The 26813-nt window shown below is 40.2% G+C and overlaps 1 protein-coding gene across 2 annotated transcripts in view; it reads right to left on the bottom strand.

The window, feature by feature from the left end:
* Positions 1-26813, bottom strand: part of PLXDC2 (plexin domain containing 2) — a 635896-nt gene that overhangs the window by 104963 nt on the left and 504120 nt on the right. For both annotated transcript variants that reach the window (XM_069729531.1, XM_069729533.1), the window contains 3 exons: positions 15425-15524; positions 9912-10007; positions 348-429 (listed from right to left, as the gene is read on the bottom strand). In XM_069729531.1, the coding sequence (XP_069585632.1) occupies positions 348-429; positions 9912-10007; positions 15425-15524 (278 nt within the window). The remainder of the gene's footprint in view (positions 1-347; positions 430-9911; positions 10008-15424; positions 15525-26813) is intronic.

Raw genomic sequence — 26813 nt, 5'->3', positions numbered from 1 at the left:
TAAACCTATAAACTAAAAAAAAAAAAAGTATTTTCGCCTGACCATACAGAATGTTTATTTGCCTGATGCAATCATTCTAAATCCAAGTATAGAGCAGAGCAGAGGCTTCAGGTCCTTTCCTAGATATCAGAGCGTGAGATGGCTCAGGTTTAGATAAAGATAAATGAAGTCTTTTCTCCAGTCACAAACAGACAAAATTCCACTGTAAGCAAAGCATCACCAACACATATAGCAGTAATGCCAGCAATACCAGCAGTAATGCAGAAAGTCCATTGCCGCAGATATCCAATCCCTTTATCTCATAAGTGGAGAAATAATTACATAGAGAAAAGCCGTGTTCACTGTACCTTTGGAGACTATGGCACCAGCTGCAGTTGAAACCAATTTGGGATCTGACACAGGAACCGCAGCTGTTATACTGGAGACAAGCTAAGGGAAGACACAGGGAACAGTGTTATATCTCATCCATCAGGTCACACAAGTGGAGAGCGTTCTGTCTTATATCTATCTATCTATCTATTATCTATCTATCTATATCATATATATTGATCTCATAACTATCTATCTATTATCTATCTATCTATCTATCTATCTATCTATCTATCTATCTATCTATCTATCTATCTATCTTCTATCTATTATCTATCTATATATCTATCTATTATCTATCTATCTATCTTCTATCTATTATCTATCTATCTATATCATATATATTGATCTCATAACTATCTATCTATTATCTATCTATCTATCTATCTATCTATCTATCTATCTATCTATCTTCTATCTATCTATCTATCTATCTATCCCATATCTATATATCTATCTATTATCTATCTATCTATCTTCTATCTATTATCTATCTATCTATTTATCTATCTACTAGCTGAAGAGCCCGGCGTTGCCTGGGCATAGTAAATATCTGTGGTTAGTTATAGCACCTCACGTCTCTTATTTTCCCATCATGCCTCTCATTTTCTCCCTTACACCTCTCATTTTCTCTCTTACACCTCTCATTTTCCCCCTCACTCCTCTTATTTTCCCCCTCACTCCTCTCATTCCCCCCTAACACTTGTCATTTCGACCTCACATCTGTCATTTTCCGATCACTCCACTATTTTCCCTCACTCCTCTCATTTTGCACTCACACCTTTTCATTTTCACCTCAGTATATACATGTTTGTCATCTCCCTTATATATAGTATACACCTGTATGTCTTCTCCTGTATATAGTATATACCTGTATGTCATCTCCCCTGTAAATAGTATATACCTGCTATGTCATCTCCTCCTGTATATTGTATATACCCATGTGTCATCTCCTCTATCATATACCTGTATGTCATCTCTTCTGTATATACCATATACCTGTATGTCATCTCCTCCTATATATAGTATATACCTGTATGTCATGTCCTGTATATAGTATATACCTGTATGTCATCTCCCCTGTATATAGTATATACCTGCTGTATGTCATCTCCTCTATATACCTATGTCATCTCTTCTTTTATATAGTATATACCTGTATGTCATCTCCTCCTGTATATAGTATATATGTGTGTCATCTCCTCCTGTATATAGTATGTACCTGTAAGTCATCTCCTGTATATAGTATATACCTGTGTATCATCAGCTCCTGTATATAGTATATACCTGTGTGTCATCTCCTCCAGTATATAGTATATACCTGTATGTCATCTCCTCCTGTATATACCTGTGTGTCATCTCCACTGTGTATAGTATATACCTGTGTGTCATCGCCCCTGTATATAGTATGTACCTGTATGTCATCTCCCCTGTATATAGTATATACCAGGTTGTCATCTCCTCCTGTATATAGTATATACCTGTGTGTCATGTCCTCCTGTATATAGTATATACCTGTATGTCATCTCCTCCTGTATATAGTATATACCTGTGTGTCATGTCCCCTGTATATAATATATATGTGTGTGTCATCTCGTCCTGTATATAGTATATACCTGTGTGTCATCTCCTCCTGTATATAGTATATACCTGCATATAGTATATACCTGCATGTCATCTCCTCCTGTATATAGTATATACCTGTGTGTCATCTGCTCCTGTATATAGAATATACCTGTGTGTCATCTGCTCCTGTATATAGTATATACCTGTGTGTCATCTCCTCCTGTATATAGTATATACCTGTGTGTCATCTCCTCCTGTATATAGTATATACCTGTGTGTCATCTTTCCTGTATATAGTATATACCTGTGTGTAATCTCCTGTATAGAGTATATATCTGTGTGTCATCTCCTCCTGTATTAGACCGCATTCACACATTATTTGGTCAGTATTTTTACCTCAGTATTTGTAAGCTAAATTGGCAATCTGATAAATCCCCAGCCAACAGGTAGCCCTCCCCCTGGCAGTATATATTAGCTCACACATACACATAATAGACGGTCATGTGACTGACAGCTGCCGTATTTCCTATATGGTACATTTGTTGCTCTTGTAGTTTGTCTGCTTATTAATCAGATTTTTATTTTTGAAGGATAATACCAGACTTGTGTGTGTTTTAGGGCGAGTTTCATGTGTCAAGTTGTGTGTGTTGAGTTGCGTGTGGCGACATGCATGTAGCGACTTTTGTGAGATGAGTTTTGTGTGGCGACATGCGTGTAGCAACTTTTTGTGTGTCGAGTTGCATGTGACAGGTTAGTGTAGCAAGTTGTGTGCAGCAAGTTTTGCGGATGGCGAGTTTTGCGCGTGGCGAGCTTTTTTGTGTGGTGCATTTTGAGTATGTGCAAGTTTTGTGTGAGGCAACTTTTGCATGTGTTGCAACTTTTGTGCATGTGGCAATTTTTCCGCGTGTGCAAGTTTTGCATGTGGCGAGTTTTCCATGAGGTGAGTTTTGCACGTGTGGCGAGTTTTGCGTGAGCCTAGTTTTGCATGTGGCGAGTTTTGCGCGTGGCAAGTTTTGAGCGGCGACTTTTGTGTTTCAACTTTTATGTGGCGAGGTTGGTGTATGTGTGGTGAAATGTGTGCTGAGGGTGGTATATGTGTTCAAGCACGTGGTAGTGTGTGGCGCATTTTGTGTGTGTGTTCATATCCCCGTGTGTGGTGAGTATCCCATGTCGGGGCCCCACCTTAGCAACTGTACGGTATATACTCTTTGGCACCATCACTCTCACGCTTTAAGTCCCCCTTGTTCACATCTGGCAGCTGTCAATTTGCCTCCAACACTTTTCCTTTCACTTTTTCCCCATTATGTAGATAGGGGCAAAATTGTTTAGTGATTTGGAACGCGTGGGGTTAAAATTTCGCCTCACAACATAGCCTATGACGCTCTCGGGGTCCAGACGTGTGACTGTGCAAAATTTTGTTGCTGTAGCTGCGACGCCTCCAACACTTTTCCTTTCACTTTTTCCCCATTATGTAGATAGGGGCAAAATTGTTTAGTGAATTGGAACGCGCGGGGTTAAAATTTCACCTCACAACATAGCCTATGATGCTCTCAGGGTCCAGACGTGTGACTGTGCAAAATTTTGTGGCTGTAGCTGCGACGGTGCAGATGCCAATCCCGGACATACACACACACACACACATTCAGCTTTATATATTAGATTATCTATCTATCTATCTTCTATCTATTATCTATCTATTATCTATCTATCTATCTTCTATCTATCTATCTATCTATCTATCTATCTATCTATCTATCTATCTATTTATCTATCTATTATCTATCTATCTCCTATCTATCAGGATCATTGCCCCTACATCATGCTGTTCAAAGATGGAGTAGCAAAAATAGGTCACAGATTCTCTTTAATAAAAGATTAAATGCATTTAATACATTTTGAAAGCAAACTTAGTAATAAAATATATAACTACAATAACATTATGAATTAATGATTTTCTATTAGAGAATATTTTTAGTAAATAAAGTCAATTATGCATTTTATTATTTAAATTATTATTTGACTGCCCCAATATCTAAGGTTAGTGTGACTAGGACCTATAGTGCTGTGCAGTCTGACAGTAAAGGTGTGTGTGCTATCCAGCTGAAGTTATCAGCTCCTTGCTTCAGCCAATTGGAAAGGACCACATCCTCCTAAAGCTCCCAGCTTACTGCTGGAAGCTGCCAGATATAGTCTTGTGTTCCTCTGGTTAAATTCTGTCTCTCTGCTCCTGTTTAGTGTATGTTTTATTCCCTGGTTTAACCTCGGCTCGTTTTCTGTCATTCCTCCTCTCTGACGATTTTGTATATTTGCTGCTCTCTTGGTTTTGACCCAGCTACCTGACCATTCTCTTGTCCTGGTTTTCTCCTCCGAACAGCAGCCCTTCCATGAAAGCAAACCAGTGCACCCTGTTATTAGACCAAATCCCTGTAAAAGGGTTAAAGGGTGAAGGCCGGGTTTCCCCTGGTATCTGCCAGGAAGAGTGGCAAGAGCCAAGTCTGTCTGAGATCTGTCTGAGGTCTGTCTGAGGTCTGTCTGAGGTAGCCTTTTTGGGACTGTCGGTCCTGACAGATGCAACAGGTAATTGTTTAGTGCCGGCGGGAAGCGAAAAGTGACTGCTGTGCTGCCTCTCAATCTGAGGCAGTGCTATACTGTACTATCTATCTATCTATCTATTCATCTATCTATCTATCTATCTATCTATCTATCTATCTATCTATCTATTGTCTATCTATCTGTCCCATATCTATCTATCTATCTATCTATCTATCTGTCTGTCTATCTATCTATCTATCTATCTGTATCATATCTATCTATCTATCTATCTCATATCTATCTATCTATTTATCTCCTATTTATTATCTATCTATCTATTTATTATCTATCTATCTCCTATTTATTATCTATCTATCTATCTATCTATCTATTATCTATCTATTTATTATCTATCTATCTCCTATTGATTATCTATTATCTACAGTGCCTACAAGTAGTATTCAACCCCCTGCAGATTTAGCAGGTTTAATAAGATGCAAATAAGTTAGAGCCTTCAAACAAGAGCAGGATTTATTAACAGATGCATAAATCTTACAAACCAAAAAGTTTTGTTGCTCAGTTAAATTTTTATAAATTTTAAACATAAAAGTGTGGGTCAATTATTATTCAACCCCTAGGTTTAATATTTTGTGGAATAACCTTTGTTTGCAATTACAGCTAATAATCGTCTCTTATAAGACCTGATCAGGCCGGCACAGGTCTCTGGAGTTATCTTGGCCCACTCCTCCATGCAGATCTTCTCCAAGTTATCTAGGTTCTTTGGGTGTCTCATGTGGACTTTAATCTTGAGCTCCTTCCACAAGTTTTCAATTGGGTTAAGGTCAGGAGACTGACTAGGCAACTGCAACACCTTGATTTTTTGCCTCTTGAACCAGGCCTTGGTTTTTTTCTTGGCTGTGTGCTTTGGGTCGTTGTCTTGTTGGAAGATGAAATGACGACCCATCTTAAGATCCTTGATGGAGGAGTGGAGGTTCTTGGCCAAAATCTCCAGGTAGGCCGTGCTATCCATCTTCCCATGGATGCGGACCAGATGGCCAGGCCCCTTGGCTGAGAAACAGCCCCACAGCATGATGCTGCCACCACCATGCTTGACTGTAGGGATGGTATTCTTGGGGTCGTATGCAGTGCCATCCAGTCTCCAAACGTCATGTGTGTGGTTGGCACCAAAGATCTCGATCTTGGTCTCATCAGACCAGAGAACCTTGAACCAGTCAGTCTCAGAGTCCTCCAAGTGATCATGAGCAAACTAGACGAGCCTTGACATGACGCTTTGAAAGTAAAGGTACCTTACGGGTTCGTCTGGAACTGAGACCATTGCGGTGGAGTATGTTACTTATGGTATTGACTGAAACCAATGTCCCCACTGCCATGAGATCTTCCCGGAGCTCCTTCCTTGTTGTCCTTGGGTTAGCCTTGACTCTTCGGACAAGCCTGGCCTCGGCACGGGAGGAAACTTTCAAAGGCTGTCCAGGCCGTGGAAGGCTAACAGTAGTTCCATAAGCCTTCCACTTCCGGATGATGCTCCCAACAGTGGAGACAGGTAGGCCCAACTCCTTGGAAAGGGTTTTGTACCCCTTGCCAGCCTTGTGGCCCTCCACGATCTTGTCTCTGATGGCCTTGGAATGCTCCTTTGTCTTTCCCATGTTGACCATGTATGAGTGCTGTTCACAAGTTTGGGGAGGGTCTTAAATAGTCAGAAAAGGCTGGAAAAGAGATAATTAATCCAAACACGTGAAGCTCATTGTTCTTTGTGCCTGAACTACTTCTTAATACTTTAGGGGAACCAAACAGAATTCTGGTGGGTTGAGGGGTTGAATAATAAATGACCCTCTTAAAAGACTTTTCACAATTTAAAAAAAAAAAAAAAAAATAACATTCTTTTTTGCTGCAGTGCATTTCACACTTCCAGGCTGATCTACAGTCCAAATGTCACAATGCCAAGTTAATTCCAAATGTGTAAACCTGCTAAATCTGCAGGGGGTTGAATACTACTTGTAGGCACTGTAATAATTATCTATTAATCATTTTTCAAGGTTTATTCTATATTGATTCTTTATGTATTTTTCCGTTTAGCAGAGAAACATTAAATAATGTTATTTGGTAGCTGTGAAGTGCTGTTCCGTCTTTTCTATTTCTCTACTTGCTGTATACTATGATTATTCCTGATATCAGGTGGTTACAATGTGTGCGGCTGATTTTTCTATTCTGTTAATAATATCTTTCTATCAGGTAAACAACGCATTTTGCATGTTTTCTAGCCGACAGCTACAATTACACTGGAATCTATAGTATAAATTCCAGCTCTGGTCTATAAAATAATATCTGCTCTGACTGGCTTTGTATTTGCATTTCACATGTTCCTTATTGCTGGCAATTTTGCAGAAAGCCGACACGTAATGCTCTGTGCTGTTAAATCCACCCAAGTGAAAACAATAACGGGGAAATGTTTCTTTCCTCCCTGTGATTGCTCCCTGGAATCGCTAACTCGCCGCCTGCAATATCTGCTCTGTAGAAAATATTCTCAATATTCCTCAATATGACTACATCCTGTGGGCTACAACTCAATGTATATTTATGGCAGCTTTATTACATCACCACCGAGGAGCTCTGGATTAGATTCATCTTTACAATGGAATTTTAAAAGCTCCGAGATAACGCATTGTCGCTATATCGCCGACGTTCTTATCCAATCTTCGTAATACGGAAGATATTTTAAGTGGGAATTTGCAGAAAACAGACGGGCTGATTCAGAATATAATGAGCAGAATGTGATATAACAAAACAATCAATTTCTTATGAAAACATGGCTGCTTTTTACAATATTGCAGCTTGTGATCCATTCATTTAGGGTTGAACGGCAATTCCTGATACAACCAATTCAACAAGGGTGGCGCTGTTTCTGGAAGACGGACATATTTTCCATATTCAAACATTATCTATAAAGCAATGGTATGCCTGACAGACACTTTACCGTTGGGCTATGTTCACATTGAGGTTTTTTTAAACATTCAAAAAAAAACCACAGGTTTTTCAAGTGGAAACCACTTCAATAAATAATGGGGGCCAATTCATCCTTCTTGTCGATTTTCTTGCCAATTTTGATGAAAGAGCATTTTGGAGCAGATGCTCCGGATTCATTAAGAGACTCAAACCAAGCCACAAATATTACTCCAGCCTTGGAGATGCAAAACCCTGATGAAGTAAAATCAGACCCGTAGAAGCGCGGCAGCGCGAAACGGCCGTCGTATCCTGACAACACTGTTCTCCTTGTGGGACCCTGCCGTTATTATAATGCCACAATAAAGACTAAGAATTCATTTGGATAGTGAGTGCTCTTTTTTTGCTTTTTGTTTTTGAAAATCAGATAATTTGTGGCCACTAAACTTTATCAGCATGCACAAGAGCCAAATATAGTATGACAAAAACGATGCAACAAAAAAAACGCAACAAAAATGAAGCAAAAAACGCAACAAAAACTAAACAAAACCTGCTTTTTTGCAACAAATTTCTACTGCCAAGATAGCAGGTTTTGCCTGTGGAAAAATGCAGAAAAAACTCAACGGGTGATGGCGTGATGGGGTGATGTATCATTAGATACACTTGGTGCGAGTGAATCACATACATCTAACATTTACCTTTGTAATAATTCCCCCCCCCCCCCCTGAAGAAGTGAAACGTGCGTTGGGGCAGTTGGCTTACACTCAGAGACGTGGGTAAGATACTATGTATTAAATTACATGTTTGGTCTGCCTTGGTCATACTTGTAGTTGGTCTTAAATGGCTGTATACGGATGTGTGTGATACAAGTAATAGCACATTTGCATCTTGGTGCTTATCTTTTTGCCCTTCATACATGACTACTTTTTGGCTGTGTTTGAGTGACGGCCACACTTTAACCAATATAATACCTTTTACTTTTACTAATGTAGTACCTATTCTATTACCGTTTTAAAGTGTTGACTGGACACAGGTACATTCCCTCTTACGGTGGTGATATAGACTCTATTTTTTCATGCATATCTTTAGGCTGCATGACCATGTGATTTTATTACTATTTTAATTACCAAATTCTATGCTTCCTCTTTTTTGGGGCTCTATTTGCTAACCTCAATTGATTAATATAAATGGAAAACAGTTTTCTTACATGATAGCATGGTCTGTTTCTACTATTGTTGTTAATTATTGATTAATAAAATTTGATTTGTTATTTTATCGATGTATTAGTAACATAGTTGAAGGAAGACATTAAGTCCATCTAGTTCAACCCATATAGCCTAACCTAACATGCCCTAACATGTTGATCCAGAGGAAGGCAAAAAAAAACCATGTGGCAAATAGTAAGCTCAATTTTGGGGAAAAAAATTCCTTCCCGACTCCACATATGGCAATCAGACTAGTTCCCTGGATCAACGCCCTATCAAGGAATCTAGTATATATACCCTGTAACATTATACTTTTCAAGAAAGGCATCCAGTCCCCTCTTAAATTTAAGTAATGAATCACTCATTACAACATCATACTGCAGAGAGTTCCATAGTCTCACTGCTCTTACAGTAAAGAAAAATAACTTCCGTTGCTGGGATTTGAACTCACAGTTCTCTGTTTCCAAGCCTGCACACCTTACCACTGTACTATACACTCTCTTGTATTGGAGATGTATTGACTCATTTGTTCTTTGGTTGGTCTTTTAGAAATAGACCTATTGATCATGAAATGAGAAAAATGGGGGAATGAAATGTAGTCAAGCCCTTCTATCTTGGGTGGAAAAAATTGTCACTATAATGGAAGCTATTTTTTTTCTTTCTGTCCTTTATTATTCACACTACTTAGATCCTCAGGGGTGGGGCTAGTACAGAATTCAAATTTTTACAACATGGGAGCCTGTATTTTAGGATTGTCACTAAATCTAAGCTTTTATAAAGAAATGCATGATTTTTCATTGAGAACTTCCCCCTTTTTAAGAGCATCATTTCCCTTTGTCTTTTGGAAGTCAAACTTACTAAATAGATTCACACTCTAAAAGCACGAAAAATTGACATTTCTTTTTATGACTGTATCATTTAAAAATATATGTCACTTTAAAGCATTATACATATTATAATCTTATTAAATTGCTTCACCAAACCTTTCTTTCCATACCTCTAGAACATAAATCCATAAAATAATATTCAAATGGAACGAGTGCATCCATCTATATAATGATAAGACATGGAAGATACACAACGCATATGTGATTAGGTAAGAAACTGTATAATATATCTCCTGGCTGTCTATCCTTAGGATGATATACATAACCTATATGTTTTCTTAGACATTTCTTCCATTAGAATAATTCTTCAAACTCAGATCCACTTCTCAGCTCATTAAATCAATGGAGTGATATGTCCTTCCAATAGTGACATATTATCCAGTAAATGACTCACTTGGAAGTGGCAGCATCTCGACTGTGGAGTAGTTCATAATTTTAGACATTTCCAGTTCCACCCTGTGATACTCAAAGATTGTCCTCCTGCGAACATCTGGCAAAATATAACATTGAAAACATCATTTAGAATAAAAATATATATACATGTTTTATTAAAGAGGTGGCCACTACCTGAACAACCCCTTCTGAATCCCTATGTTTCCCCCTTGTAAAATAATAACACCTATATTTCCTCCAATGCTGGTGCTGTTCCAGCGGTGTCGACACTGGCTCTCCTTGGGATCGCGTGACATTGCTATTGGAAGCTCTCACTTCCCTTGGATGTTTGTGATTTATCCGAAAGCAGGGAGAGTGAAGCCGGCGCAGATTAGCTGCAGGGATTGCGTGACACAACAGTGTCATCCAATCCCCGGGAGAGCTTTGCCGACACCGCTGGAACAGCATCGGCACTGGAGGAGACTATACAGTAGGTGTTAATATTTTGCAATGGGAAAACATAGGGATACATTATATTTTAACTGGTCAAAATAACTCTATTGGCAAATACTTTACAACAAAGTCAGCTCCAAAGAGGATCGTCTTCTGCTGGACCTGTGGTCCCTAATTGTATCATTCACAACTAATAAAGGATCTTTTAACTCTCTCATTTTTTTATTTCCATCAAAAGACTAATAACATTAAATTAATGGGTACAGTCACTTGAAAATGAACAAAGGCCAGATCGGAAGTCAATAAAATATTTTTTCCTTCCTCTCTATAAATAAGTCTTTTAGGAATTTAACTGAACCATTTAGAATCTCACACCATGCTTCTCTTCAGCTCTGACATTCTAGAAATAGGAGAACATTTGTTTTCAAGGTTTATATCTGTGGCTCAACAATTAGCACTTTAGGATCAAATTAGTGGGTGGAGTTATGTTGGCTCGTTAATTTCTAAAAATAAATATTCCTCTCTTGTTGCAGACAAGAATTGGCAAGTATTGGGAATTATTTTGGCTTAATTCACTAATGTAAGAAATGGGATATCACCCCCCCCCCCAAAAAAAAGTTTGTCATTTTTTAAAGACTTTGTGTTTTCAGTGGTGCTGTGTTCTGTTCCATTGCAGATCTGATTTTTAATGGCTGGAACAATGCAGTGTGCAGTGCTATTCTTCCCATAAAAAGACACCAGGACATGACAGATCCTATTGTGAGTCAATGAGGTTTGTCAAGTTCAATTTAGCAGTATGAGATTTGCTTGGTCTATGAGAACAATAAATTAACTCATTGATTAGTTTTTAAATTTTATGATTTTTATTAAATTACTTCATGCTTAAGTGATGATATGAATGTCCTTTGAGTATCACATAGACCTATTCTGCCCTTTAAACATTAAGATTACCGTATATCAATCTGGTATTTGAATACTATCTATCTCAGAGTACTAAAACCAGGTAAAATCCAGGAAGATGCGATTCTTCACGTTTTTCGAAAGGTCCTTAGAAGAGTTCTTATTGTAATTACTTCCAGTGACATCTGTGATTTCAATATTTTCATAACTTTTAGATTCTATAATTTCCATTCTCTGGCCACCTAGAATGATTTTTTTCTGATGAATATTTGTTCTTTGTAGACACTGGTTCCCACTAGATTGCACTTAATGATAAATTATAATAATCTTTATTTTTATACAGCGCTAACATTTTCCGCAGCGCTTTACATTTTGCACACATTATCATCGCTGTCCCCGATGGGGCTCACAATCTAAATTCCCAATCAGCATGCATGTCTTTGGAATGTGGGAGGAAACCGGAGTGCCCGGAGGAAACCCTCGCAAACACGTGAGAACATACAAACTCTTTGCAGATGTTGTCCTTGGTGGGGTTTGAACCCAGGACTCCAGCGCTGCAAGGCTGCAATGCTAACCACTGCGCCACCGTGCCGCCCAATGCATCAGGGCAGGTAGGAAGAGTGTGGCAAAGTGCTAGATTTGGTGCATCTAAGCCCGCAGCTTTCTGTTTTGCCTGACCTCACCTTTTTTTTTACATATTCTGTGGCCAATCACAGCCATGCCAATACTTGACATGGCTATGATGGGGCCAGAAGTGCCCACACAGGAAAAGCTTGTTAATTGGCTGCGCTGCAGACTTTCAAAAATCTTTGTTAGGGCTTCCGATCCCAAACAGCACCACTGAGTTCTAGTAGAAGTCCGTCTTTTTGGGGCACGTGCACAGACACTAGATGTCCAGTAAGTACCCCAAACTTTACCGCTCGGGTTCACACATTCTCTATTTACAAACTGTGATAATTTTACTTTTTGTAACTTTTAAAATGTAAAATATGAAAATATACCATATTTTGCGGATTAAAAGACGCATTGGATTATAAGTCACACCCCAAATTTTGAGGCGAAAAATAGTAAAAATAACCCTTTTTTTTAATAAAATGATGGTGCTTCTTATAATCCATGTGTCTTATTGCTTACCGGGGGGTTGTGGCTGCTGTGAAGCGGGGTCCCAGGGTCGCCGCTGGAGGAGGCAAGAGTAGAGCGTTGCTGCAGGCTGCAAGCGGAGATGAGGGGGTGTTTGGATGTGGGGTGCGCCGCGCCGCTGCGGGTGTTCGGTGCTATGGGTGTTTGTTGCTGCGGGGGCTCTGCCGACATCTTGTGAAAGTCAAGAGACCCCGCAGTAATATGGTTTCCTATGCGGTGGACTGGACTCTGGGAAAATGGCTGCCGGCCGGGGGCGGTGCATGCGCAGATTGAGATCTCGGCACCAAGATCTCGGGAGATGAGATCTCAACGCTGAGATCTCATCTTCCAAGAGCTTAGTGCCGAGATCTCCATTTGCGCATGAGCCAGCCCCGGCCGGCAATTTTGACCAGGGGTGTCCAAACTTTTATATGCCACTGTATATACATATATTATCTAGTACTCACTACTTTTTTCAGCCCATGTGTATGGTTCCTATGTTTTCCTCTGAAACCACTAATATTGCCTTGATCTTCATTTGAAATGTAATTGTGTTTTTAATAAATTGAAAATAAAAATTGTTATTTTTATATCGCTTGCTGACTCCAAGCTCTCTTCTTCCTTTTTTTTATAAGACATCCAAAATTGCTATGTTATAACGTATCTTATCGATACGTATATCTGGCAGTGCATAGGAATTAAAATACTTGATTAAGACTTGGCTAAAACCCAAACAAAACCAAGGAAGCGATATCACAACACAAACAAAAACACAAAGCTGAGTGAAAGCCATTGTTTTTCTTTGTTATAGCTTGGCTGCCTTTTGAACATGGCGCAAAGAAGGAAGCAAAGTTGAAAGTTAAACGTCCTGCCTCTCTACGGGATGATACATTTGCCCGTTCTATGTTTTGTTTAATTTTTTTCAGACTTCAAATACAATTTATGTGCTGTAAACATATGCTAAATGTGAGCCAAAGTCTAAAACTTAAATTATTCTCTTTATCTGTATAAAGCACGCTGAAACTGAGATGTAAAAGGACAAAGCAGACGGCTTTCATTTACATTTTTTTCATATAGTACAAAGCTAGTGATGTATAGAAAGAACACATATGTAAAACTGTATTAATCGCCACCATGACAGATGGCTCAATACTTTAATAGTGTAGTGTATGTCACTGTCTCCAAATTCGCCCAGCATGAAAAATATCCCTCGAAATGTAAAAATGAAATAATATATGTGTGAATCACAAGGACCAAATAAAGGGACAACCGATTAACAAACACAAAATAAAGGAGGAGGGATTGGTAGTAAAACCACAATGATAGCAATATATAACATAACCAATACAACCACATAGTTTAATGCAACTGTATATACTGTATAACCTATAAATGGTTGGCATTATTTTTCGCTGCGTCTTTTAGTCTGACGTGAGGCATCCATTTTATTTTATTTACTTTTTGCAAATGTATAAATAAAATCTTGTTTCTTGTTGTCCGGGTTCTGATAAGTATATATTGATATGCAACAGCCCTGAAACCTGAAAGATCTGGAGAAGATCTGTATGGAGGAGGGGGCCAAAATCCCTGCTGCAGTGTGTGCAAACTTGGTCCAGAACTACAGGAAACATCTGACCTCTGTAATTGCAAACAAAGGTTTCTGTACCAAATATTAACTTCTGTTTTTCTATTGTATCAAATACTTATTTCATAGAACAAAATGCAAATTATTTATGTAAAAATCATACAATGTGATTTTTCTGGATTTTTTTTTAAGATCCTGTCTCTCACAGCTGAAGTGTAGCTATGATAAAAATTGCAGCCGTCTCCATTCTTATTAGGTGGGAAAACTAGCAAAATCAATAGTGTATCAAATACTTATTTTCCCCACTGTATGTAAGTACCATAATAAACCTTGATAAGCCAGTAAAAAGATACCCATCAAAAGTCCTCTCCTGCTGGAATAGACTGGCGTTTTTTTTATAAGTATGTTTTCTCTCGTTGTCTAGGTTTATCCTGGTACTTATCTATATTATAGCTTATATGTTATATGAACCTTGTGCTTTATATATCCTTTTCTTGGATACCTTCTTACTTTTTCCACTATCTTGTCATCCTCTCTTGTTGATTAATACTTGTTTGGTTTGTTTGTTTTTGCACTGATGGACTCATGTTTTTATTGTCACCTTTTTAATCAATAAACTTTATATCTTTTGTTATCTGACCCATTTTGCCAAAGGAAAGGAAGTTGCCTAATAATTAAGCACACCTTATATAGGGTTTTGATGTAATTAGACAACACCCCTCCTCACTACAGAGATGCACATCACCTGATTTACTTAACTGGTAGTTGGCTCTCAAGTCTGAACAGCATGGAGTAGGAAAACGTATAAAGAGGATCATGTGATCACAATACAACTTGCCTACGAATTCTGCACACAGTGTAGATATGGAGTTGTCGTAGAATAGAAAAAAAGAAACAGCCCCAGTCTTGTTCTTCGGATGTACGTTGAACTCCAGCTCATCCCCATCCACTTGGATGTGGCTACGCTACAATTCCAGATACAAATCTAATGGATTCATGGACCCTCCTGGTGCTCGTCATAAAAAAAAAGTGGTGCCCTTTTTCTAATTATGGAAACCCGTTTAAAGTCATTCGGACAGATCAGTTTTTTTCCTGGTTTAACAAATTTTGCATTGATTTGGGAGGAGCTTATTTTTTCCTTCCGCTTAAGAAAACTAATAAAATAATACAATTAATGACATTTAAACAAGTAGTAAATTCTCCACGTAGCAGTCCCCTCTGGAACATAAAAGTGCCATGAAGTGCCATTAGGACGGTCCTTGTGGACTTATTGCACTTCACTAACACTGCTCTACATGATGTAATTACTGATCGTCCCTCATTACCACTTCATTATGATAACTGGTAAATGGAAAAATCCTGAAGAAAATTAGGCTGAAAGATTGTGTAATGGAAGCTGGAATTAGAGAATATCCATGGTCAATGTATGGTCTTCTAATGCCTTAATGTATTACACACTTAATATATTATACACTTACTAGGAATCTGCTGAATCTTATGGACCACGACAAAAGCATCCGACAGTCCAACCTTCACAGGATGATTGGTAGAGCTGATCTCCATCACTGGAACTGGTATCTGGAAGAGAAGGATTTATAATTGTACTCAAGCTGTAAGTTAGACGGAGATAGGCTTTCAACTTTACTGGGAGGCAGTCAATTTTCCTAAGGAACTATAGATTCAACATTGCTTGACAAGGACTACAACATATCAAAAATTATTTAAAAGTTTAGTTATACTTTAAGGATTCAGATTTCTCACATAGATTCAACACAACATGGAGACAAGCTTGTAAAATACTTGACACTTTGCAACTCACATCACATCACATCCACCGAGCTTCCACACAAAGATACACATAGCATAAACTAGGGTTGAGCGAATCGGGTCGGCCAGATTCAGAAGTCGCCGACTTTTGGCAAAGTCGGGTTTCATGAAACCCGACCCGACCCCTGTGTGGGGTCGGCCATGAGGTCGGCGATCTTCTGAACTGGAATCGGAATTCCGATACCGATTCCCGATATGTTTAAGATATCGGGAATCGGTATCGGAATTCATATTAATGTGTAAAATAAAGAATCAAAATAAAAAATATTGAAATACTTACCCTCGGATGCGCCCTGGTTGTAACCGGGAGCCTTCCTTCCTAAGAATGAGTGCCTGAAGGGCCTTCGATGACGTCACGGCTTGTGATTGGTCGCGTGAGCGGTCACATGGGCGACACGCAACCAATCACAAGCCGCGACGTCATCTAAGGTCCTTCAAGCGCTGATTCTTAGGAAGGAAGGCTGCGGGTTAGAACCAGGGCGCGCCCGAGGGTGAGTATATTCCTAATAGGTATATACTCACCCTCGGACGCGCCCTGGTTCTAACCCGCAGCCCATGTGACCACTCACGCGACCAATCACAAGCCGCGACGTCATCGAAGGCCCTTCAGGCGCTCATTCTTAGGAAGAAAGGCTCCCGGTTACAACCAGGGCGCGTCCGAGGGTAAGTATTTCAATATTTTTCATTTTGATTCTTTATTTTACACATTAATATGGATCCCAGGGCCCGAAGGAGAGTTTCCTCTCCTTCAGACCCTGGGAACCATTAGAAACCCAATGCACTGCATTGGGTTTCGTGTTTCGGCCGACCCCGACCCTGACTTTTCTATAGGATCGGCCGATTTCACTCGACCCGACTTTTGAAAAAGTTGGGTTTCGTGAAATCCGACCTGATCCTATAAAAACAAAAGTCGCTCAACCCTAGCATAAACATCTCATAACAGAGTATCGTGAAACAATTTTTTGTTCAAAGATGATCATCTCTTGCCAGACATCTTAAAATTTGTTGAGCCAAGAGTTAAGATAAGAAAGGATTTTTATAGAAAAGCGGGCAACAGAGGACAATCCCCGGAATATCAGAAGATCAAATCTTACGGGTATGTAGTGCGCCATTAAAAGCTCCACAAATGTACAAAATCGAAACTATAATCAAAAAAGGACCTATTACTTAAATTAGGCTTTCGTGTCAAAAATATTTTTAGGACATTTTGTCAACTTTTTTTACATATTACAGTTTGCAGTGAAAAAAATAGAAATCTTGCAACTTTCACACTGGTCACTGTGACTTTACCTTCCTTGATCGCATTTCAGGTTGTTTTAGTATTTTTTTCTTGCTACTGATACATGCTCTGATTATGTTTTTGTCTTTTGATTTGGTAACTAGACAGTACTTCTGGTTCTGACCCAGCTATCTGCCAACCTGCACCAACGGCCAGCAACCACCTCTGTGGCTCCATTACAACAGTCCATGGGGAAGTCTATAGCCCTGATCAGGTGTTAACGAGTGAAGGCCAGGGCAACATGTTGGATCTGGTAAATGGAGTGCCTTGTGTAATGCTTGTCCATGGTAGCCATTTTTTAGAGCAGCCAGGCGACCACTAACAGAGCTAACTTGCATAAGGAATAAAAGTTACCAGACTTTTTAAAAAAAAGAAGTATACTCTTGTAAATAAAAGCATACGTAGCCATACTAAAACCATAAAGATGCCATAAAGAGTGTTAAAATAGAAGACATTTATTCTAATGTCCAGTCATCCCCGTCACATGACGGCTAAACTTTGTGATTGGCAGCAGAAGGCTTCCCACTGTTATTAGATAAAAAGGAAGAAATAGGGAGATTTCTGTTGATGGACTCCCTTTGATATTCAATGTATCCCAAGCATCCGGATCTGCGGTTTCTATTATTGGCATGGATTAGGTAGCAAGAAAAAAAGAAATAAAATATTATGATGTTACCGCTCTCTTTGTGTGTTGTTATAAATATTACTATTTATTATATTACGCCATAAGAATATCAATGTCGTTTATATGCACTTTACGTAAGGATTTTTATGGATGTCTCTATGAAAGCTAAGTAAACCCATCTTTCATTTCTATAAAAGCAACGAATAGAGAATAGTTATGGAAACAGGAATAGAGAATAGTTCAGCGATGATATTTATAGAGTTACTTTATGTGTTTGAGAGATTGACAATAAGAAAGAAAAACAAGAAAATAACTGACTACCGGATAAGAAGAGAATAGGCGACAATAATTTTTTAAATAAATTTGTCTTGACCAAATTTAAGCCTAAAGGTCCACTGATGAGAGTTTTCCCAACCCAATGATTTCAGCACAAATAGCCGACTATCCAATGTTTATTGGAGCCTCCTGTATCTTCCATGATGGATAGTGTTGGGGATGAAAGGAGCCAATCCTTCAGTTTACAGGGGAGATAATCAGTTGCGAGAGGTGTCTGACACTCGCTTCACTCTCCATGTTGCGAACATATGAACGCTTGGCCGGGTTCAGTTCTCATGTGCATAGGATTGTCAACAGAAAAATAGTTGTCTGCACAACAAACGTTTGGCTGACAGTTATCTCATGTTTTTTGCCGACTTTAGAAATAAATATGAACAGACTACAGCCTTATTGTCATGGCTTACGTGTCAGGAGGATTCACTAAGTCACAGATCAGGGTTAGCACAAGGTCTGAAGGAAACGGCACAGTTGGCAGGACTTACGGAATGGCAAGTAGAACACTGAGGACCAGGAAAACAAGGTAAGGTGGACAGCTGACAGGTAAGCAGGGCTCGATGCACCAGGAGAAAGTAATTTAAATAAACACATAATAAACTGAAGATGAATAGTCAGTCCATGTTTAGTCAGTGTTTTTAATGTGAACTAGTCCATAGAAGAGTTTGTTATGCTTACAGCAGATGAAGGGTTAATCAGCAAATGAATGGATAGCTACTGGAAGCTGAGATGAAGAAGCAAACTTGTTTATAGAGAAGGTGTAGGCTGATGTAAGAGTGTTTGAAGTCCAAGTAACAGTGCATTATGCTTACAGCAGATGAAGGGTTTGTTAGCAGATCTAACTCAGGAAGTAGATGCAGGTTACAGGAACCAAAAGGGTTTGCAGTGATGATTGCAGCTGAGAAAATTGGATGGTGGCAAACTCAAAAGCACACGATAACTAAACATATTGCTTGCTCAATTTTTGTACATATGACTATAAATAGGCAATTCAAAAGTTATTACCTAACCAGGGGCATAAGAACTAGAGTCACAGCAGTTACTGCTGTGACTAGTGCCAGTGGGTGATGGGCCCCCTGATGCCAGCAAATACTTCACCTGGATGTGCTTCGTCAGGCGCACATTTAGCTGAAGTGTATTGCGGTGCACAGACCCATCAGGTCCATGCGTGGCTATGCACACTGCCAGCTAATTAGAGGCCAGTAGCTGATGTCGGCATGCACGTAACCAGGAGACGCATGGCAGTGATGTCATGCACTCCCGTCACCTGCACGCTGAAGTCATCTGCTGGCTTCAGCAGAGGATGCAGCTTGATGGGGGAGTGCAAGGAAGGTGAGTATAATGGTTTATTTTTTTAAAACACTGAGTACATGGTGCCTGTGGCCATACTACTACATGACTATGGGCTGTGCATTATACCACATGTATGGAATATGGGCTGTGCATTATACTACATATATGACTATGGGCTGTGCATTATAAAACAAGTATGACTCTTTTTCCATCAATTAATGCATCTATCCGGCGTGGCATGGAGACGATCAGCCTGTGGGGTTAAGGTCAGGCGAGTTTGCTGGCCAATCAAGCCCAGTGATACTGTTGTTTTTTCACCAGGTATTGGTATTTTTGGCAGTGTGGACAGGTGCCAAGTCCTGCTGGAGAATGAAATTTCCATCTCCAAAAAGCTTGTTGGCAGAGGGAAGCATGAACTGCTCTAAAATTTCCCGGTAGACGGCTGCTCTGACTTTGGTTTTGATAAAACACAGTGGACCTACACCAGCAGATGACATGGCCCCCCAAACCATCACTGATTGTGGATACTTCACACTAGACCTCCAGCAGCTTGGATTTTGTGCCTCTCCACTCTTCCTCCAGACTCTGGGATCTTGCTTTCCAAATGAAATGCAAAATTTACTTTCACCTGAAACCAACACCTTAGACCACTGAGCAACAGTCCAGTTCTTTTTCTCCTTGGCCCAGGTAAGACGCTTCTGATGTTTTCTATTGGTCCTGAGTGGCTGACACAAGGAATGTGACACTTGTAGCCCATGACCTGGATACTTCTGTGTGTGGTGGCTCTTGCAGCAATGACTCCAGCAGCAGTCCACTCCTTGTGAAACTCGCCTACATTTTTGAATGGCCTTTTCTTTCCTTTCAAGGCTGCGGTTATCCTGGTTGCTTGTGCACTTTTTTCTATTACACTTTTTCCTTCCACTCAACTTTCCATTAATATACTTGGATACAGCATTCTGTGAACAGCCAGCTTCTTTAGCAATGACCTTTTGTAGCTTACCCGCCTTGTAGAGTGTGCCAATGACTGCCTTCTGGACATCTGACAAGTCAGCAGTCTTCTCCATGATTGTGGAGCCTACTGAAACAGACTAATGGTACCGTCACACAGTGGCATTTTGATCGCTACGACGGCACGATTCGTGACGTTCCAGCGATATAGTTACGATCTCGCAGTGTCTGACACGGTCCTGCGATCAGGGACCCCGCTGAGAATCGTACGTCGTAGCAGATCGTTTGAAACTTTCTTTCGTCGTCTAATGTCCCGCTGTGGCGGCATGATCGCATGGTGTAACAAAGGTGTGCACGATATTGTATACGATGTGCGCATAGTAACCAACGGCTTCTACATCGCACATACGTCATGAAATTATCGCTCCAGCGTCGTACATTGCAAAGTGTGACAGCAGTCTACGACTGTTACGATGCTGGAGCGTCACGGATCGTGCCGTCGTAGCGATCAAAATGCCACTGTGTGACGGTACCCTAAGGGACCTTTTTAAATACCTAGGAAGCCTTTGCAGGTGTTTTTTGATAATTATTCTAATTTACTGAGATAATGACTTTGGGGTTTTCATTGGCTGTAAGCCATAATCATCAACATTAACAGAAATAAACACTTGAAATAGATCCCTCTGTCTGTAATGACTCTATATAATATATGAGTTTCACTTTTTGTATTGAAGAACTGAAATAAATTAACTTTTTTTATGACATTCTAATCTTGTGAGAAGCACCTGTATATACCAGGATGGAGGACATAAATATACACAAAATCAGGATGGGGGACCCCAATCCAAATCTTGCACCGGGGCCCATCAGACTCTAGTTACCTAACACTGTACCTAACTAAGCCTAAGTTGGAGTCCAGTGGCACAAGTTACAATTTAAAAAAAAAATCAGACTGACATTTGAAAGGCACAATGGAAGCCTTATGTACTTCTACGTAAGCCCTATTATAACTCTGAGCTACGGCTGAACCCCATAGTTGAATGCATGTGCACTTCAGTATATTAACTTCATCTTCTCATAGATTTAGCTACGTGTTCACACAGTGGATTCAGATCTGACAAGTATTTCTGCCACAGACAACTGAAAGCTATAAATGTGGATTTCTGCCATGCTGTAGATGGGCTGGTGTTAAGCAGCAGAATCTTGTTATTTCCCTTCAAAGTAGCTAACTTGACACTTATTTCACGGCTAGCTTACTTTCCATTACATAAATGCCATCTCTCACCTAGACAAACCCGTCATCCTGCTTTGCACTGATGGGAGGCAAACACCCGAAACACATCTGGAAATAGAATTTCTGGATTGGTTTCTTATCCTAACTCATGTGCAAGGAGCATTAAAGGGAATCTATCACAAGGTTTTTGCAACCTCATCTTAGAGCAGCATGATGTAGGGGCAGAGACCTGGATTCCAGCGATGTATCACTTACTTTACTGCAGTTTTAATTAAAAAAATGTTTTATCTGCTGCAGATCTAGCAGTTCTCTGAATGTTGAGCTCTGTATAACCCCGCCCTCACCACTGATTGGTAGCTTTCTGTGTACACTGTGCATGGGCAGGAAACTGCCAATCAGTGCTGGGGGGCGTGGTTGGACTATCTTGCAGCAGGTTTACTAGTCCTCTAGAGATAATCTTCTGGTGATAAAACAGTGATTTTATACAAATTACACTAAGCAGCCAAGTAAGTGACATCACCGAAATCAGGGTCTCTGTCCCAACATTATGCTGCCCTCATATTAGGCAGCAATAACCCAGTGACAGATTTTCTTTAAGAGGTCTATTCTATATAGACTTTTTAGGATTGCTACTTCCAAAAGCTGGCAGTAGAATTCCAGTCTTCTTCTTCCCTGAAGAGGCTACTTGCCCATAACATAGATGAAAATCCATGTAAAGCTTTCTCTGTTGAATGTGAACAGGGATTTCACACACATTTTTCTCATGGAATCTGCACTGAAATTCACGCGAAATCTGTCAAATGTGAACAGGGCCTTAGGGTATAAATTAAAAGACAGAAAAGAAAATGTATAGGAAAACTGGAAAACAGGCTACCATACAAATGAACATCTCCCATACTGGCTGAAGGTTACGTGTCTTCTACCATACCCTACGCATGACTATGAGAGATACATAATTATACTCCAGCTCTGGCAGTTAATTTTTAAATCTCACTTTTGATTGTAAATCTGAAAAGGAAACCAACAACGCGTGAAGGTTACTGAAAATATCAATGTTTCCATAGCACAGATAAGTAAATGAGCCTCTCCAGAGATCAAACAAGTCTGCTCGGAGAATGAACAATGCCGCTCGGCTTCATTCACTTGTATGTTGGGATTTCAAGCCTCTCCGTTGAAACAGAGAAGCAAAGCCAAAAACCCACACAGGAGCGAACAAACAAACTCCATCATCCCTGCCAGGTAAGGTGGAACAGAATGCCAAGTTTGGCCTAAGAAGAATAAATTCCCTGTGTTAGAATTGTTTCGCGGGGACAATGCAGAGTTTACGAAAATAAAACCCTCCATCCGTGTACAAAGACACCGAAAGGCGAACGTGGAGGGGATAGCAAGGCCAACATTTAGATAAAGGAACATCTGTTGTAATTTAGAACGTAATCAATGCTGATTAATGGGAAGATTTAATCCAGGTTTCTATATTATCGACTGTTTTCTTGGACAAATTGGGGGCAAAATTCCAGAGAAACTTTGGATATATTACACATCTGACTTTCACATTGACACAGATTTGGCTCATTAACATCGGGCATACATCAGGGGATCATATCAGGGTCCTGAAGCCTAAAGGACAGGGGTGGTGTTAGGGCCTTTGTAAATATGGGGCTTGGACCCAGGGTAATTAACCACCCCAATCTCCATTATAACCGATGTGTATTTACACCACAATTAGGCCGCGATTCATTATTCCCTTCGCGCCTATTTTTTGTCTAGTTTTGTGTGTTTTGCGTCTTTTGTTTTGTTAGCATCCAATTCATTATTCTATTTTCACCTTTTTTTGAAGTTTATTTTATTTGCGCCCTCCTTTCTATTTTTCCCACTTTGTGGTCTGAATCTAGCAATTTCATCTGATTCATCAACTTTTCAGATCTTTGATGACAAAAGTCCCAAAAGCTGTTCAAGACAATTAAAAGAAAAAAACATTTTTGTCCTTTGTGCCAAAGTCAGGAATCACATGAGCTATTTTGATTCTTTTGGCGCCAAAAACGGCAACTAACTCCATGAGACAAAAAAGGAAAGTGATTTTTTTAAAAAGACAAAAGACGCTAATGATGAATCGGGGCCTTTGAGTGGAGACAGACGACCATATACAGTTAGGTCCATATATATTTGGACAGAGACAACATTTTTCTAATTTTGGTTATAGACATTACCACAATTAATTTTAAACAAAACAATTCAGATGCAGTTGAAGTTCAGACTTTCAGCTTTCATTTAAGGGTATCCACATTAAAATTGGATGAAGGGTTTAGAAGTTTCAGCTCCTTAACATGTGCCACCCTGTTTTTAAAGGGACCAAAAGTAATTGGACAGATTCAATAATTTTAAATAAAATGTTCATTTTTAGTACTTGGTTGAAAACCCTTTGTTGGCAATGACTGCCTGAAGTCTTGAACTCATGGACATCACCAGACGCTGTGCTTCCTCCTTTTTGATGCTCTGCCAGGTCTTCACTGCAGTGGTTTTCAGTTGCTGTTTGTTTGTGGCCTTTCTGTCTGAAGTTTAGTCTTTAACAAGTGAAATGCTGCTCAATTGGGTTGAGATCAGGTGACTGACTTGGCCATTCAAGAATATTCCTCTTCTTTGCTTTAATAAACTCCTGGGTTGTTTTGGCTTTATGTTTTGGGTCATTGTCCATCTGTAGTATGAAACGACGACCAATCAGTTTGGCTGCATTTGGCTGGATCTGAGCACACAGTATGGCGGCTCTGAATACCTCAGAGTTCATTCGGCTGCTTCTGTCCTGTGTCACATCATCAATAAACACTAGTGACCCAGTGCCACCGGCAGCCATGCATGCCCAAGCCATCACACTGCCTCCACCATGTTTTACAGATGATGTGGTATGCTTTGGATCATGAGCTGTACCACGCCTTTGCCATACTTTTCTCTTTCCATCATTCTGGTAGAGGTTGATCTTGGTTTCATCTGTCCAAAGAAAGTTCTTCCAGAACTTTGCTGACTTTTTTAGATGTTTTTAGCATAGTCCACTCTAGCCTTTTTATTCTTGATGCTTATGAGTGGCTTGCACCGTGCTGTGAACCCTCTGCATTTACTTTCATGCAGTCTTCTCTTTATGGTAGATTTGGATATTGATACGCCGACCTCCTGGAGAGTGTTGTTCACTTGGTTGGCTGTTGTGAAGGGGTTTCTCTTCACCATGGAGATTATTCTGCGATCATCCACCACTGTTGTCTTCCGTGGGCGCCAGGTCTTTTTGCATTGATGAGTTCACCAGCGCTTTCTTTCTTTCTCACGATGTACCAAATTGTAGATTTTGCCACTCCTAATATTGTAGCAATTTCTCGGATGGGTTTTTTCTGTTTTCACAGCTTAAGGGTGGCTTGTTTCACCTGCATGGAGAGCTCCTTTGACCGCATGTTTACTTCACAGCAAAACCTTCCAAATGCAAGCACCACACCTCAAATCAACTCCAGGCCTTTTATCTGCTTAATTGAGAATGACATAACGAAGGGATTGCCCACACCTATCCATGAAATAGCCTTGGGGTCAATTGTCCAATTACTTTTGGTCTCTTTAAAAACAGGGTGGCACATGTTAAGGAGCTGAAACTCCTAAACCCTTCATCCATTGTTAATGTGGATACCCTCAAATGAAAGCTGAAAGTCTGAACTTCAACTGCATCTGAATTGTTTTGTTTAAAATTCATTGTGGTAATGCCTATAACCCAAATTAGAAAAATGTTGTTTCTGTCCAAATATATATGGACCTAACTGTAACTCGTGTGAGGATCACATCGGAATCCTCGGACTGGCTGTCTGCTCTCCTGGCCTGAATTTGACAGCTGCAGAGAAATTCAGCTCTACCTCGACCCATCAGCTGCCTCTGGTGTAAGTATCTTCATTTTTAAAGTTCCATGCCAGGGAAGTCATTGCGCTGATCAATCTGGTTGCAGACTTCAGTAAAATGATGTAGACAGGGGCAGATCGAAATCTCCGTTCAATAGCTAGGAAGGCGCCAGTGCGGAATTGTAATCAGTATGAAGATACTAACGCCAGAGGCAGCTGAGGGGTCGTGGCAGAGATGAGGACCCTACCCACAGTCCCAACCCACTGGCCTTCCAAAATGAGCGAACAGCTTATTGTACCAAACCTCTAATGGCGATTAAAGAGTAAACAGGCTGTGTTTCTACCGTGAAGGTACCTATTAAATCAGCAGCACAGTGTCTTTATTCACATACCTTTAGTTTATAAAGCTCGATCCTGATGACAGGTTCTCTTTAAGGGGCATTTACACTGCCCGATTATCATGAATGAGTGTTCCTAGGCAGGGTTGGACCAGCCCACCAGAGAACCGGAGAATCCTCCGGTGGGCCCTGACTTCTTCTTCAGGAGAGCACATAGTGCCAACTTACTGCTGCTATTGGGCTCTTGAGTGGGGGAGAAATGTGGGCCTTCAGAATCAAATCCTCTAGTGGACCCAATGTTCTTCAATCTGACACTGTTCCTAGGAACACTTTTTCCCAATAATTGTGTAGTCTAAACAGACTACCGATCAGCTGATGAACTCAGCAGCGAACATGCTGACTACATAAGATGTGCTGCCGAGAGTAATGGCAGCCCATGCACACTGAGGGGTGTACATACAGGCTATTAAATGAATGACGATCAACAAAAATATACCAATTGGTGGTCATTTAACGCTGCAAAATTGGCTGGTGTGACTGAATCTTTAGTAAAGTATAGGGGCACTGTTATGACCTGGTGGTTAGGAGCACCCGGAATGACCTGATAGTTAAACCTCATACAGGACGAGCTCTGGGATGTGGGAGCTCTGCTGACCGCAAGCCCTAATCCTATCACACACACTAGAAATAGCCGTGGAGCGCTCCTGACCAGACCTAGGCGCCTCGTCACAGCCTAAGAACTATCTAGCCCTAGAGATAGAAAATAAAGCCTACCTTGCCTCAGAGAAATTCCCCAAAGGTAAGGAAGCCCCCCACATATATTGACTGTGAGTAAAGATGAAAGTCACAAACGCAGAAATGAAACAAGTTTCAGCAAAGGGAGGCCAGACTTACTAAATAGACAGAGGATAGGAAAGGTAACTTTGCGATCAGCACAAAAACCTACAAAAGACCACGCAGAGTGTGCAAAAAGGACCTCCGCACCGACTCACGGTCCGGAGGGGCCACTCTGCATCCCAGAGCTTCCAGCTAGCAAGACAAAATCATGATAACCAGCTGGACAAGAAAACAGTGAACAAATAAAGACTATCAGGAACTTAGCTTCTGCAGGAGAAGGCAGGTCACCAGAG

The sequence above is a fragment of the Ranitomeya imitator genome, chromosome 6, assembly GCF_032444005.1.
Source record: "Ranitomeya imitator isolate aRanImi1 chromosome 6, aRanImi1.pri, whole genome shotgun sequence".
NCBI lineage: Eukaryota > Metazoa > Chordata > Amphibia > Anura > Dendrobatidae > Ranitomeya > Ranitomeya imitator.
The sequence above is the reverse complement of the archived record's forward strand: the minus strand, read 5'-3'. Positions and strand labels throughout refer to the sequence as shown.